General features: G+C 37.7%; 2 protein-coding genes across 5 annotated transcripts in view; one reads left to right on the plus strand and one right to left on the minus strand.

The window, feature by feature from the left end:
• Positions 1-351: 351 nt before the first annotated feature.
• RBIS (ribosomal biogenesis factor) lies at positions 352-5448 on the plus strand. Of its 2 annotated transcripts, XM_029223142.1 has the most exons (5): positions 352-474; positions 1081-1159; positions 2641-2757; positions 4932-5048; positions 5314-5448. In XM_029223142.1, exons 3-5 carry the CDS (start codon positions 2644-2646, stop codon positions 5383-5385), a joined length of 303 nt encoding a protein of 100 aa, XP_029078975.1. In that variant the 5' UTR covers positions 352-474; positions 1081-1159; positions 2641-2643; the 3' UTR covers positions 5386-5448. The 2 variants fall into 2 exon arrangements, with proteins under 2 accessions (XP_029078975.1, XP_029078976.1); XM_029223143.1 differs by lacking the exons at positions 352-474; positions 1081-1159 and having other exon boundaries at positions 2639-2757.
• The window catches only part of E2F5 (E2F transcription factor 5), a 28373-nt gene continuing 17554 nt past the window's right edge, over positions 5430-16248 (minus strand). The window contains exons 2-10 of one of the 3 annotated variants that reach the window (XM_029223139.1): positions 15666-15738; positions 14617-14726; positions 13567-13728; positions 12225-12268; positions 10915-10979; positions 10400-10459; positions 9568-9835; positions 7415-7462; positions 5660-6192 (exon numbers count right to left, since the gene is read on the minus strand). In XM_029223139.1, coding sequence (XP_029078972.1) covers positions 6083-6192; positions 7415-7462; positions 9568-9835; positions 10400-10459; positions 10915-10979; positions 12225-12268; positions 13567-13728; positions 14617-14726; positions 15666-15731 — 933 coding nt within the window. In that variant the 5' untranslated portion in view covers positions 15732-15738 and the 3' untranslated portion in view covers positions 5660-6082. Of the gene's footprint in view, positions 6193-7414; positions 7463-9567; positions 9836-10399; positions 10460-10914; positions 10980-12224; positions 12269-13566; positions 13729-14616; positions 14727-15665; positions 15739-16248 lie in introns of all 3 variants that reach the window. The other 2 variants (XM_029223141.1, XM_029223140.1) reach the window with 2 other exon arrangements.

Genomic DNA, 16248 nt, shown 5'->3' on the forward strand with positions numbered 1-16248 from the left:
TTACAGTCTGTGTGGCTCTGGTGACTCAGACACTTCGGGTGGTTTCTGTACACATACCCCTGCGAGGAACTCCAGACTTAGCCGCGTCTTCGACGCCTCAGCTGAGTAGAGGTTCTTAACCCAGCGAACGGCAAGGCATGTTAACAGTGAGGGTCCTGTGTTTAGGGAAGGGTGCTCCACAGCTGAGACGGTTCTGTGGGCAGGGCTACGTTAGGTGGGTGGGAAACCAGCCAGTGAGCGGAACGACGCTCGGTGGGCGGAATGACGCTCGATGGGCGGGGCTTATCTCCGTCTGCAGACCAAGCTCACGGGGCAGGTCTCCGCCCTGTGGGCGGAGCTTATCTCGGTGGGCGGAAACTACGACCTGAGAGCGGACCCTTGACTGGCTCCCTCATTCCGGAACTTCCTGGATCCTGCGGGTGCAGATGGCGTTACCTGGAGCTTAAACCCCTACGCGAGGGTATCGGAGGACTGGTGAGAGATTAATTAAAAAATTTTCCGGCGCGCTGGCGTGGAGTTTCCGAGGGTTCAGACAGGATTGGTCGTCCGCGGGCTGCTGCCGTCTGGAGGCTCCGTTCCGTCGTCGCTTGCTGCCTTAGGCAGCCCTACTCGGCCGCAGGCCTGCTGGCTCAGGCCTGAAACCCCCATGCCTGCTGGGCCTTCAGCCCACGGCAGGGTACCAGTTTTGGGTTGTTATGTTGTCACCAGTTTCCACGTGGTTGTTAGAGAAAATCCCTATCCCACTACCCCCCCAGCTAGGCTCTCACCTTCTCCACGAACCTTCCTCAAGTCCCCAACTGTATTGGATGTTTCCTTTTTGTGACTCCACTCGTATGCTGTCAGTTACATCACCTATCTTTATGTTTCTTGTGTTTGTATATGTTTTATATGTATGTATATAGGTTCTGTACCACACTTGGTACATAGTAATTGATTAATGAATACTAGACGAATGGTTGGATTTTGGTTACTTATTGGAAGGATTTTAGATTATTTAATTTGGGGGTGGTTTATGTGTATTTTCTGCTTCTATAATAATCATGTATTTTCTACTGTGTTTATTTATTTATTTTTTTTTAGAAGGAGTTCTGTTGGGGTTCGGAAGCATTGCTGTCTCTGTTGTTCCTGAGGCTAGACATTGAAGGAGGAGAGATACAATGTGAGCAAAGGGAAGAAGGGAAGAATGTGCAAGGTGTCTTCAGAGAGTAATTAGTAGACTAGAGTCGGTATAGAGAAATAGCAGGAGATACCTTTGACAGATTTATGCTAGAGTCAGGTTTCCAGCAATATGTCAGGACAAAGAATATTGCTCCTTGTGGGTTGGAGGAGCCACTGAAGGATTTTAACATTGGGACGGTTCATTTCATACCACTACACAGGATAGACTTGAATGCATGTGGCTTAAGCCAGGGGTTGACAGTCTTTCCGTAAAGGGCCAAATAGTAAATATTTTAGGCTTTGCGAGTCACAGTTGTCACAGGAAAGCAGCCACAGACAAAACATACATAATTGAATGGACATAGCTGCGTTCTAATAAAACGTCATTTACAAAGACAGGTTCCTGACCTGATTTGGTCCATGGGTATAGTTTGTCCCAACCCAGAGTCTAACCAAATAGTCCTAGGGACTAAAGCAGTAACCCAGTCCTGAACTAGGCAGTACTAAATCATGTTTTTGTACTGCATTTTTATTTATATATGAGAGACCACATCACATAATGAGAGCTCAGGATCTAGTCTGCTTGGCTTTGAATCTTGGCATTCTCTGACTACTAATAGTGCAACAATGGGCAGATTAGCTTCTCTTTGCATCAGATTTTTTTTTTTTAATCTGTAAAATGAGGATAAAATAGTACCTCCTACAAAGTGTTGTTGTAAGGAGTAAATTAGTTAAAACACATAAAATGTTAGCATAGTGCTGTACATGTAGTAAAAGCTTAATAAATCTTAACTATTAATATTTTTTAAATTGTTCCTCACGTGCATTGTTAAAGACAGGTTTGAGAGATGTTTCTCAAGTAGAATTTATAGGCTTAGTGTGTTTAGCTATAAAACAAAGATAATACCTACAGTTTTTAGGCAAGAACCATTCACATAGAGGTGATGTGGAAGTCATGAAAGTAATTTAACGTGGGGGTTAGGAGGTGTAAGATTAAGTACTGGTTTTGAGGAGGTGCACACAGGAGTGAAAATGGGGCAAGTAAAAAGGAATGAAAGAAGGAGGGAGAAGGGAGTCAGTCCTAGAGTATGAAAGGACCTGGAATGGAATAGCAGTATGTAAACTAGCAGAAGGATGGATGGTGATGGTTAGCATTGTCAGATGCTGCAGAGAGCTGAAAAAAAACAATTGTTGTGTTGAGAAAATTAATCTAACTGGCAGAAACTAATGTGGAGCCTCTTATGGGTCAGGTGCTGGAGATGCAGAAAAGAATTAGCTACACACTCTGCACTGAAACAGAAAAATCTAGTAGGACCAAAAGGACATGGAGATAATTTTTATACAAGCAGCAATTTTAAAAATAATCAGGAGGAAGGTGGAACTTCTTAGATTTAATTGGTACCTTTACTTCCAAAAACTGAAATTGCTTTGCAGTTCATGAACATGGGCAACTTAATTGAGCTCCTTTTCTTTCTTTCCTAGACAATGGCCAAGAACAAACTAAGAGGACAGAAGTCCAGGAATGTATTCCACATAGCCAGCCAAAAAAGCTTTAAGGTTAAAAATAAAGCAAAACCAGTTACCACTAATCTGAAGAAGGTTAGTATCACTTATGCACTCTGACTTTATTGTTTACAAGCAAAGCATAATTGTAAAGCTACTGAAAAACTGAATGCTAATATTTAAAACAGGTTCTTAGCCTTTCCTACAAAAGCATGATGATTTTAAACATTTGTTTTAAAAAAGAAAAAAAGATGAAGAAAAATAACCTCCCTTTCTTGAATTCAAATGTGCAAAAAGAAGAAAGCATTTTAACTGCAAATGTATGAGGCTCCAAGTAACAGTTTTAATAGTTTTCTCAGAGCATAGAAATCATAAAAAAACATGGTATGGAAAAGTTATCTCTAAACTCATATATTCAAGAAGCTTTCAACAGAGTCAAGACATGGAATGTCAGTCAACACCCATTCTTTTTCTCCTCAGTAATTCTTATTTCTCTGAAGATATCTAGAACTCAGATAAAAACCTAAAAATAGAAGATAAAATATTTTGTTTCTTAAAATACAAAATTTGAAAAGAAAGGAGTTACTTTATTTCAAAATATTTGGGGAATGGGAAATTTCTTCAAGATTAAGTAGACTCCTTAAGAAGATTATTCAAGAAAATGTTTTCAAGCTTAAGTAATAGGTGGAGTCACCTCTAGAGGACTTAGTAATTATCATAATGGTCCATAGAAATGTAACATTTTATCTTTCAGTCTTCATGAACTAGCTGAGTTAAACTTTTTGGTGGAGCAATTTCATGACTTTGGAAATGCTAAAAAGGAATAAAGCTGGGTGATATGACTGGGGTTTGGGGGTGACAGTTTTAGATAGAACTGTCTTCAGGGTTGACATTGAAGCCAAGACCTGCCTGATAGGAGCCAGTGATGCAAACTGCTGGGAAGTGTTGGGAGCAGCATGTTCTAGGCAGAAAGTATAGTGAGTGCAAAGACCCCCAGCTGGGTGAAGGCTTGGTATATTTGAGGAAAATTATTTTGTTTGGATAGGAAGTCCTAGAAGCTTTATGGATGCTAATGGAAAAGATCTGTGGGTAGGCAGCCTGGTTGGAGAAAGTATCGAACACTTTTCTGAGAAAGCAGCCTTAGGGGGAGGTCGTACAATCACCAGGTACTATATAAATGGTAAATTGAAGTTGGTGGCCATGAACTTAAAGTGAAGCCAGTCAGCCAGCTATGATTTTCTAGAGCTTCAGTTTTGGGCTCCAAAAGGCTGATACTTGAGTTTAACTAGGTTACCAGGCAAGTCTGATTGAGGGAGAGAAGAGAAGTAGAGTTAGGGTGTGAAGGAGTGACTGATTAGTGGTCATGGAATCTGTGCAGGCTAAAGGAATAAGTGGGGATATGAAAATGTGAACAATAGTGAACTTGGTGGGAAAAGATTTCAGTGAGATTTAAGAATTATTAATAAAATTAAGTGAATAGAAGGATAGGAGGTGGTGCGGTAACAGGTAATGATGCAGCCTAAGGTAATGCATGGGAGTGATGGCAAGGTAGGTCGTGGAAAAGACCCCTGGAGATGAGGACCTGAAGAGATTAAGAAGCCATAGGATAGGTTTTTGTTGTAGCCACTAAACAGCGACGCCAGGCGTGAGAGGGGTCAGTGAGCCATGGTTTGAGATCTTTCACGAAGGAGCAAGTAATCATGGTGTTGATAGGTGACAGTAATGAGGAGAGGGGTGTCAGAATGTCCTGATGCATAAGATGCAAAAGAGCCAAAAGTTTTGAAGGAGAAATGGTTGGGGAGCAGCTGTGAAGAACAAGAATACCACCCCCACCTTTCAGATTCAAGCGAGGACAGCTACAGGGGCCGCTGTCCTCAGGAGACTGCCAGGCACTTCTATCAAGGAAGGATTCAGAGACGTACTGTTAGAAGGACACTGGAAGCATGCTATCCAGGTTCCTCATTTTACAGATGAGAGACGATAGCACCGTAGCTTAGAAAGATAGTGGTCACATATTTTGGCCTGCTTATTCCAGGAAAGTCAAGGTATGAGGTATATCCACATAATTCGTATTTTTTAAAAAACAGAACCTTTTGTCTAAAATGTCCCAATAAGACTAAGAATTTTAGTGTAAATTGTCTCCATAAATTGGTAGGATTGATAAGAGTTTATAGGTTTGGGGGGTAACAAGATTAAATTAAGGTTGCCTATATTTTTATCCTTAATGGTTGTGAGATCATGGATTAATGCTCTTTTTCTTTTTTTAAAAGATAAACATCATGAATGATGAAAAAGTTAACAGCGTGAATAAAGCTTTTGTAGATATGCAAAAGGTACTTGTACAGTTCGTAAAAGGCCTTTCTCTTGAACCTCTGCAGAAACAGCTGGTGAGTGGAAATCACTTCCTTTTGTTCTGGCTAATAAACTGCAAATTTTCAAAGCCTGTATTGATTGTAATTTTTAGTATTTGGCTCTGTAGTATGTATAGCTTATTCAGACTTTAAAACATTGAGTCTAAAATATGGGAATTTATTGTTCTATTTCCAAAAGTACAACTAGAAGAAATTATATTGAATAATAGATATGTCAGTAGATTATGTCATTTTTGTTTGCTATTGTCATCTGAATTTTTAAATGTAATTTTCTCTCCAGATTCCTCAGCAGTGTCATGAAAACGAACCAGTTAATGTTGATGAAGCTACAAGATTAATGGCTCAGTTGTAATACACTGGTGATGCATCAAATTCTCCAAAAAGACCAATAAATTAAATGTTTTATACAATTTTATTTTTAAAAATCTTGTTAATGTACAGGCATTGGCACATTTTAAAAACAAACTACATAAACAGATCTTTCCTATAACCTAGGAAAGTGGAATGTCAGAAGTCAACAAAATGTGATAAACTTAAAGTGCTAAAACAGAAGGCACTTCACAAAATCTGTTCACTGAAACAGTTAATATATCCTAGTTTACACCCTTCACTTTATAAGTGGCAGTGAATGTCTGGATCGGAGGATACACAGAAATATGGACAGTCTCGTGGCAGTAAAAATGTAAGACAAGCAAATGATGAGCCCTTGGCCAAATTTTTTGTTTTTGATGACCTTAAGTCTACTTTAACTTTCCTCGCATATAAGGAAAAAAACAGAAGGTTCAGAATGGGAGGAAAAGTTGAAATTCCAGAATGTAATTACTTGAGGGTAGGGAGTTGGTAGATATGAAATCACTTTTTCCCCTGAAGCAATCAGAATCCTTTGTTCTTATGAAGTTTTGTGAAGTAAAAAAGAAAGTATTAGGGAAGAACATTTCAGAATCAGTGAACTAAAAAGATGTTACATTCATTATTTTAAATACTTAGGTTAAGACGTCTAAAATGTTACACAGTTAGAGGTAGATAACAGTCCCAGGTTTCCATGGAATCTAATAATTTAGTATCTGGACATCAAACAGATCACAAACTCCTTCATTATCATCTAAATTAAAGTTGTAGTCATCTGCCGGGGTCGGAGAAAGCCGTAAAAGCGGAAACACTGCAAGCAAAAAATAAATTCAGTGTTAAAGATGGTTTCTACATACAGGTAATGATGTCTAACATAAAATACTATCAAAAACATCAAGCCAAATTATGTTTCCCATGTTATACAGCAATTTTTTAAAAATATGTAATAGGAAATGTAATGATCAAATTAATGACTTATATTTTGTGTATATTTTGAAAGATTCTTTCTTAAAGACATTTTATGCATTGATTATAGGTGTTAGCTTGAGAAACAAGTTAGTTTTTATTGGTTGAACTTGTCACTAAAATTTATGATTCAGAAACACTGCTCAAAGTATTTTCTCTGATCTGCTAAATAAGCTACCACTTCGAAAACAGAGAAAGGAACTAGACATAAATTAATAAATATGCTGAAATTCTCTGCTTTTACAGAAGTGTTTGATAAATGTCTAAGTGGTTACTGTGCCATTGGCTAATTTAACAGCTGCTACTTCCTAGGTCTCGGCTGTACATATTTGTTAGGAACCAGGACTCTGAATCCAAGAACTTTTAGAAAGGTGAGGCCCAGAGAGTAATTGTTAAAGTAACTACCATATTATAGCTAGTTGATTTTTTTTTTTTTTTTTTTTGCGGTACGTGGGCCTCTCACTGTTGTGGCCTCTCCCGTTGCGGAGCACAGGCTCCGGACGCACAGGCTCAGCGTCCATGGCTCACGGGCCTAGTCGCTCCACGGCATGTGGGATCTTCCCGGATAGGGGCACGAACCCGTGTCCCCTGCATCGGCAGGTGGACTCTCAACCACTGCGCCACCAGGGATAGCTAGTTGATTTTTAAGAATTACTTCAGATTAGACGATGATGTGGCTAATCTTAGTAATACTGACTTCACATTGGCAACTTGAAGTTGGCCATGGTAGGAGTTATTTACAAAACTGTTTTCAGATTTCCTGTTGACTCAGATACACTGTTTTACTCTTCTTGGCCAAATTCTTCAGGTGTAAAAAGGGCTAGTATGCCAACAATTTAGAACTTTATTCAGTAAAAATGATGAGTATCCCCTTATGAATTCTTTTTCCTCAAAATGCAGGCAAAAAAATCTGAAGGATGCCTATAACTTAATATGAATCATCATAGTACATTAAGCAGTTAAAAAATATAGGTTCTTCATTTCTTTTAAATCATGTGCCACTCATAAATCTAGAAAAGCATTATTGATGTATAAGGTTATATTTATTAAATTTTTTAACTACTTACCATCAGAAGACATTAACTCATCAATGATATCTCCACTAATAGATCCCGCTGGAAAAAGAAATGTGATAAAGCTTTTTTTACACTTCTCTTTATATATTTTAACAGCAAAAAGGCAGTTACATTTAAACAGCATATATTTAAACAGTATATATTAAGCACAGTTATATTTAACATCAGCATCTTGATTAAAAGTATGAAATTAGGGCTTCCCTGGTGGCGCAGTGGTTGAGAGTCTGCCTGCCGATGCAGGAGACACGGGTTCGTGCCCCGGTCCGGGAAGATCCCACATGCCACGGAGCAGCTGGGCCCGTGAGCCATGGCCGCTGAGCCTGCACGTCCGGAGCCTGTGCTCCGCAACGGGAGAGGCCACAACAGTGAGAGGCCCGTGTACCGCAAAAAAAAAAAAAAAAAAAAAAAAAAAAGTACGAAATTAAAGTACTAGAACTTTATGGAAACAGAATTTTCATGACAACTAATCTGTACCTGGCATTACTTTTAAACTTCTGAACTCAAGATGTAGCCCCAAAAACTCATTGTTTTCCCAAAACTGACTCCTCAGTTTTTAAAGTCAGTGTTATCATAATTCTCCCTATGACTCAACCTTAAAAGTGCAACATCACTTTACAGTCCTCCTGTTAACTTTATCTTCATATCTCACACATCAAAGGTTACTTATTTTGCCTAAAGAGTATTTCTCAAATCTTCCTTATTTCTCTTTCCAGTCCCATTGTCATCACCCCATTTTAGCCTCAATATTCTCTCACAGTCGCATAACTGCAAACATCTTATCTTCTGTCTTCATTGCCTCTAATGCCTTCTTCCCAGGGCCAGAAGTGTCTTCTTTCCTAATGACGTTACTTCTGTGTTCACCAGTATACAGTTCTAAACGTGCCACTTCCCTGGTCACAAATCTTCATTGGTTTATAGGTCAAAGTCCTAACTCAGTCTGATATTCAAGGCCCTCTCTAATCTGGCCCCGAATTGTTTTCTTTACTATTTCCAAATACAAAATCATGTACAGAAATGAAATGCTCAAAAGTTTCTTTAATGCTTTGTGAAGGCCAATGTACTAATTGTGTCTGAGCTAAACCATAAGCCTGCCTACTTTATTCTTCCCAATTTGATTATAAGCTTTTGAAAGATGACACTTTCTGTTGTGCATCCCTATGGCCTATGGTGTGGAAATACTTAAGAGGGGAAGGATATGGGCAACAAGAAGCTGAAAAATATTCTGTATCCAGTTAGATCTTTTTAGCCTCACTCTTACCTATTGTGAACTCAAAGAGTAGACCACATCCCAAAAGGATAAAGGTAAAAATAAACAAATTGGAATATATACAATATAGTTATTTTAAATTATCTGCAATACTACGTCTAGATTGCATGGCAGTCATTCATTCAGCAACCATGGGTCCTTTATTTGCAACCACTAAGGAGTTGGTAAATACCTAGCCATGTAATAACCAAGGGAAAGGACTGGATGCTGAGGAAATTTTATAAATTTAAGAAATGTGGCCCCTATTCCTGATGCCCAGTTTTTAGCTATTTATCATTTCACAGATCAAATAACTTAGGAAGGCAAGATTTCCTAAATAATTGGAGTTGAGACCACTTATCAACTCTATAAAACTAAGCTTTCCAAATAAAAAGTATAATAATAGAGAATACAGAGAAACAGGAGACATAAGTCACTATAGTTGTCCCTAGTATGATTTTTATTAAACATAGAACAAATTTCAATTATATATACTAGAGTTACTAAGAGATAAAAGAACCTTACAAAGTAAATCTCAGATAAAAAGCTGACATGTAAATAGTAAAAGGGGGGTGGGGGAACAAATCTGGTTTAATTCCAAAAATGGAATCCTAAGGAAAACTGCAAATATATATATTTACACAGTCTATGAAACAACTAGTAGTAGTATAATTAAAGACAGGATCTGTTTTTTAAATTTTCCTCATAATACATATTCCAGTGCTGGGCACACAGAAGACACAAAATTAATACTTGTTGATCAGGTTTACTATTTTGCCTCCTATACTAGATAATAAAATAACATCACAATTGAGAAATTCAGAAAAGCTCTCCAACTTGTTCAACACAGTATTCATATTTTCCCCTCTACTTTTTAAAACAAAGGCTCTGAACCCACCTGAAGATAAGTCTGTGGCTGGAGTCTGCTGAAGATTCTGGCTTCTTTCGGAGACATGTTGCTCAGGCAGGTTCTGAGTTGCCATGTTGGATTTCTGTGGAGGCACTGGAGTCGAGGGCTGAGAGGAAGGCTGTGTGAGGTCATCAGGTGGGGGAACAGGAAAAACCACGGGCTTAGAGGAGCTGGACTCTTTATTTATAAGCAGCACGTGGATAGGTCCTGAATGACTCTTTAGATTGATCTGGTATTTCTTTTGTCCATTCTGACCCTTTGAAGTTAGTGGGCACAAACAAATGAATAAAGGTCAATATTTCTAGGTAAGCTGAAACATTAAAAATAAGACAGGCAAAGCTATAGGGACTAACTATGACAAAATTAAGTCGCTAAGTCAAAACACAGAGACCAAGAGTAGAATGGGATATTGAGTGCTATAAACCACTTGCCCCTAAAAGTAAGCTTTTCTTAAATACTGGGCATCAAAAACTCCCAGTTGTAGAATTCTGGAAACCATCTATTTGTGTGTAATTATACATGTCAGTGTGCAGCAGCGCTCCAAGCGTCCTCCACATGTATGGAACCCCGTCCCCTGGCATCGGCCGCCATGGATGTGGTCATCTGAATGTGCGTTCTTAAACGGCAGCTATTTCACAGGTCGAAACTTTTTTTCATTCAGCAAAGCACAAAGACAACTGAGTTTTCCTACAGAGATATAAATGTAAAGTCCCTCCATTTCAAAAAGGTAATTTGTATCCCGAGGCTTCAGAAACCAGAAATACAAAGTTCTAGAATAGCTGGGAGAAGAGAGGGAGGTGATAACAGTAATTTTTTCTACCTCTTTTTTGATTGTTATAGTTTTCAAATCAGTTTGTTTCAGGAAATTTGAATCTGAAAACTAAAATCATGAAATTTATGTTAGCATAGAGTCAATAAATATCTCTGACTCAATAAGCCAGAAAATGTTTTTTAAAAGACCTAATTTAAAGCAATATATTATTGTTGATATTTAAAGTGAACTTTTTCCTCAGGATTGTTATATTGGTTATAGATATAGTCAAACTGATCTTTTAAGATTATTGACTATATCATTACTCATTCCTTGATGTCTTCTAGCTCAAATAAAACCAAATTTTAAGAAAAGTAAAATGTTAAATCATTCATTCAGTCACTTCCATAATTTTACCAAAGTACTGAAGACATCTAAATTCAGATATCAGTACTTTCAAACAGACGCCTTAAAAGCAGTAACTTGAAAGTGTTTGCAATTAGCTCATGTTCAGCTAAAGAAAATATATTTGTACCTCTTGGAACAGTAGATCCATTTTAACAAAAGTTATCCTACATACATACCATTTCTGGAATAGGTACCTCCAGCTGTGTACCAGAAGGTGCTTGAATGGCCAAAAGTGTATCACCTGGTCAAAAAAATTAAGAAATAAAGATTTTTACATTTTAGAAAATACTACTGACCCTGTAATACAGTGGCCAAGAGTGTGGGTTGGCCAAGAGTGTGGGCTGTGGAGTCAGAATCCCAAGCTAGGTAACCTTGGGCTTTGGTTCTTAATTCTGTAAAATGGAGGCAATATAACTTACTGCATAGGGTTTTTTTTGAGGATTAAATGAGGCAATATATGTGTTAGACCTTAGAACAGGTTAAATGTGTTAGCTCTATTCTCATAAACAAATTGCTTTCACCCAATCTCATGTCAAGTCTGAGATTCTTGAAACCTTTTAGCCTTAGTTAAATAACACTGTTTAGTTGAAGTATTTATACTACTTAAATGACTGGTGATACTAGAGATTAGGTATGATACAGTGAAATCTTAAGCTTAAGTGAACTTACTTTTGAAGCCAAATTCTACAGCAGTCTCTGCTGAGCTGAAGATTAAAAATACTTCCCCAAACTTTCTTTGAAAACTTGGGAAATATGGTGGCAAAGTAGAGCAATAAGCCCACATATATTACCAACGTAGTCTTAGATGAAAGTCAGATTCCACTTGGCAAGGTGTTCGGCAGGTTATTTTTTGTATGTGCATGATACAAGACTGTCCTTTTTTAATAGGTCATGCACAATTAAATATAAATCTGTATGCAAAATTTCATTTTACTTGTTTTATATATATTATGGAAATACAGCCCCCACCCCCCATTTTAGTTACTAATATATTGTCATCTTAAGGGGAAAACATGGAGGCTGGGGATGGAATAGGGTGAGGAATAATTTTCCTGATAATAAAATGGATAAACCTTACTCTGTCCTCATGCTTTCTTTGGGTCCCATTTGTGACCAGCACACTTGCTACATATATTTTCATAAACAGTGCCAATGAGAACCGTGTTCTAGTTCAAGTTTAGTCACTGACTGTGATTCTGTGACTTTGAGGCTGTTGCTTAATCGCTGACTTAGGTGCCTCTCCCACACATAGTTTATACCTACTGATGTGGGCAATGAAGTGAAAGCTGGGAAAAGCAGTTATTGTCATGGAAACAGAAATGAAAGCAGCCTATCAACACATAGCACTGTAGAGTGAAACCCAAAAATGTCCACAAGTCCTGAAAATAATGACTTAGGGTGAGTGCATGGAGAATTTTGAATCACGTTACACTAAATAGGTTGATTACAGGAAGAATGTAAGAAAAAATTTACTAACAGTACTTACCATTAAAGCAATTACAGATGTCTTCATGAGTTACATAGGAAAATGTACTGTCATAGAGTTAAGGAAACAACATTTTTATCAAGGTCTAGACATTTAAATTAAGATAATAAATCTGAAGGCCAAAATAAAATGACCAAATGCATGAAGGGACTGTCACATATGGTCAGATGAAAAAGAACACAAGTCTTCAGTCTGAAAAGGCAAAGACAACCACATAAAGGTCCATAAGAGAAGTGTCCATCCTTTGCTCTAAGAAGAAGCCACTTTTGATTTCTCTGTCATTGAGAACTCTTGGGAGAGAGATGGAAAACACATTCCTCATGGAGACAGGAGCTTCAGGGGGAAGGATATTGATGGGAAAAAGGATGCTCTCAGTGGGAGTGAAGAGCAACTATACAAGCCTCTGCATCGAGAATCTTCTTGGGTCATGGTTTGGGGAATTGGGAGTGGCCACAATCTTGGAAAGCAGTGCAGCAAAGTGCATGATCAACTAGTTCAATGCTTTTTGAATCTTGGGGTTCCACAAGGCACAGTTGAAGACCCCCATTATTATCAAACTGTTAAGGAGTTCTGATCATAGAAAGGAAATAACAAATGAGATCATGGACTTGTTCACCAAAGACAAGACAACATCAAAAATAAATTGTATACATTAGTCAAAAGTTCATAAGAGGTGGTACAAGATAAATGTAGTTAAAATGTTCCATATGACTACAGGTAAGTTCACAAATCAAGAGAGTCACAGATATCTAAGAGAACACAATGACTATAAGAAACACATGGAGTATATCACTAATGATGTTTCCCCCCAGTACAACAGATACTCCAGCCTTGGAACCCCACCCTCCAGTAATACGTCTTTGGGTTAATGTTAGGCGGAATGTATCCTGGACTGATTGCAGGCCTGTAATATTTCATTTTCAAACCAAAATTAATTTTTCAAAACTTTGAGAGCTGCTGAATTTTTACTACTTCAGAACACTGAATGATTTAAGTACAGAACAATGATTTAAGTATGTCTATGCACTTAACAATGACTTCCAAATTCATAGACCCCCTAAGCACACTTTAGCTAGCACGTTACGTCCTATCAGTGGGTAGACTGAATGTAGGTGAATTTGTTTTTCTCAATGCAACACAGTAATGGTGCTAACTGATGCACTGTATAACTTAAAAAGGTAAAAATTTTAAAATATTAGTATAAATCAGAAGAATTATAAAATTAAAATGTTATATTCACTTGCAAAACTGAACTCTAAAAACACTAGAATAAAGTAACTGATCTTCAGACTGAAAGAATATGTAGATATTATGTATATGTATAGCGTATTTAAAAGGATATCTATTATTAATGGAGTCGTCCATCACATTTTTGATGCTTTGCTGTAGCCACAACTTCTGCTGATCAAGTTCTCTTTCCTTCAGTTCTAGATCTTCAATTTCGGCTTTAAGATATCTTAATCTATCTATGACTTCTTTAGTATTACAGCCAGCACCTACACCTCTTAAAAACATATGAGAATTAATATCCCCAGTATCAGACCCAGTTAAACATCACTTAATTTTTGTAGTAGTAAAACTCACTGAATATATTCAAGACAAAAATCTTTACACTCTTCTAAAAATCAAGCATTAAAATCCTTAGAAAATTTAAGCACCATATACCTCTGAATATGTTTGCTTAGACAATTTATTGCCAAGAACAACCAAAGTACACAAATTCTCAACATGTTCTAGTGTGCTTTTTGTCTTCTAGAAGGTCAGGCTGGTGAATGAGGCACCAGAGGATGTCAAAGTCAAATTGTCACACTGGAAGTCTCACTATATGGACTGAGATGCTGGTAAAACACATTATAACCTTTTAATATATTTTGGTGGGATTTTTGGCTAAGATAAACCAAAAAATTAAGGCTAAAGGGGACAAATTTGTGGAACAGAAAGTGTTTATCACACTCAAACATACAACAGTTAACAAATGACAACATGCATTTCAACTAACCATTATTTACAAAGTACATAATCCTGTGTATAAGACACAGTTCCTGTTTTCAAGGAGTTTGTATTAGGTGGGCAGATAAATACTTAAGCAGAGAGGAATTAATAATACAAAGCAGTATGCAGTGTGTACCAAATGAGTAGCTTGAGGGAGAAAGTAAGATCTGAATTTTAAGAGTGTAAATTAAACAGTGGAGTGAGCAAGGGGACATCCCCACATAGAAGTGACACATACAGAAGCCCAAAGAGGTGTGTCCAGGGACACACGTGGGGCTGGTGTGACTAGAGTAGATGGCTGAAATAGAGGCCTTCGGAGAGGCAAATGGTAGAAAGGTCAGATCTTACAGAGCACTGAGAAGAAAAAGGTTTTAGAACAGAGTACTGGTTTGTAACTTACTTCCATTGTATACTATTTTTGGACTTTTTTTCAATTAGGTCAATTCCTTCCAAGACATTGGTGATATCATAAATTCTTCTCTTTTGCCTCACTGCCAAAGTATCTGCAGCCTGTTTAAAAAAAAAAAAAGGAAAGAACAATGAAATAAATTACATTTCGTATTTTAAGGCCAAAAAGGCTTTGGTTATTAAGGTCACAGCATGAGAGCCCAATCCTAAATCTGACCCAGTCAGCTGCTTGGGTATGTGCAAATCAACCCTCAAACACTGAAAATACCAAAGAAATTATTCCATTTAAAAGCCAGCAGATGTTGGAATGGAAAAAAAAAAAAATGAAGAGGTCGTGACACGAAGCCCACAAAAATTAAAGAACACAATAAGAATACTTCATATCACCTTATGGGCTAATCCTGAAAAGGCACTGCTAATTGTCACTTCCTATCTTATTTCTCCGTTCATAAACAGTCTTGTCTAAAATCAGCCTTAATTACTTTTTAAAACTTTGAAAAATTATATGTCAGCGGCTTTTAAATAATGAAGTCAAGATACTTGGGGGAAAATTCTGAATTATACACACACTGTAATACCTTGAAATACATAATCTGCATTTTTTAAACTCACAGTGAAAAGAGAGGAATGATCATGCCATCCCAGCACAAAGCATAAAATCTACAAGAAATCAAAATCTATAGCACAAGGTTTTGGTACTAGCAAACACAAAAGCTTGGTAGTTTCACTCACATTAGGTAAGACCAATGAAAATTAATTAATGCTATCATGTCATGAATGAATTGAGGAATGCTGGACAGTTCTTCTAACTAGTTCTCACTCACATTTCTGACATTTGTTCCCCAATAGTACAAACAGAACCTCTAAGACGAGGTTACCTTACAGCTCTTTTTTCAGAGTGGATTAGACAACAGACTATCTTGAATGTGCAGTCACATTTTAAGATTCATGGTAGTAATGAAAAAACACATTTATGTCCTTACTGACAATATTCAGTACATATGTACAAGACTTCGTTTCATATAGTTAGTTACCAACTACCCCAGGGCTTGTTTCCTTCCACAGGGGGCATATGCAACCAACAGCAACTGCTTGCTTCACAGGCATGTGGAACCTGTAAGTGAAATGTCAGTTCTATCAATCTAGTCGTTGTGTTACCAAAAATACCAGGTTACTGTTGTCCAATCACACAGGTCTTCGGGAAGGGGATTCATGCCTCAAACAGTGGACCAGGAGGGTAAGTAGGAAGTGGCAGAGAGAAGGAAGAACCAGAGCGTGAGGCTGTTTGAACCCCCAACTCTGACTAGAGTTTGGCTCCATCTCTTCTAGAAAATGAGCAAATGAAAAAGAGGACTAGGCATTGTTTCATTGATATCCTCTTCCTTGTACTTAGCAATTTCTTCTCTGTTTCACCTACCATCGTAGAGTTTCTGTCCTTGAGTGTGAGGCTGTCTTTCTGAAGAGCAATCATCTACCGCAAAGCTAACTGTAAAATCTTAACTTGTGAATTAATGTCTCACTTCCCTCTTGAGAAGTAGCCCACAGCACTCCAAGCCAGCTCTGTGTTATCCGTAGCTACAGACTCACACACAAAAGCCGTCACAACCACAGCAACAGCTCACCA

This window comes from Monodon monoceros, unplaced genomic scaffold (genome assembly GCF_005190385.1).
Source record: "Monodon monoceros isolate NGI ecotype Baffin Bay Population unplaced genomic scaffold, NGI_Narwhal_1 Super_Scaffold_14, whole genome shotgun sequence".
Classification (NCBI taxonomy): Eukaryota; Metazoa; Chordata; class Mammalia; order Artiodactyla; family Monodontidae; genus Monodon; species Monodon monoceros.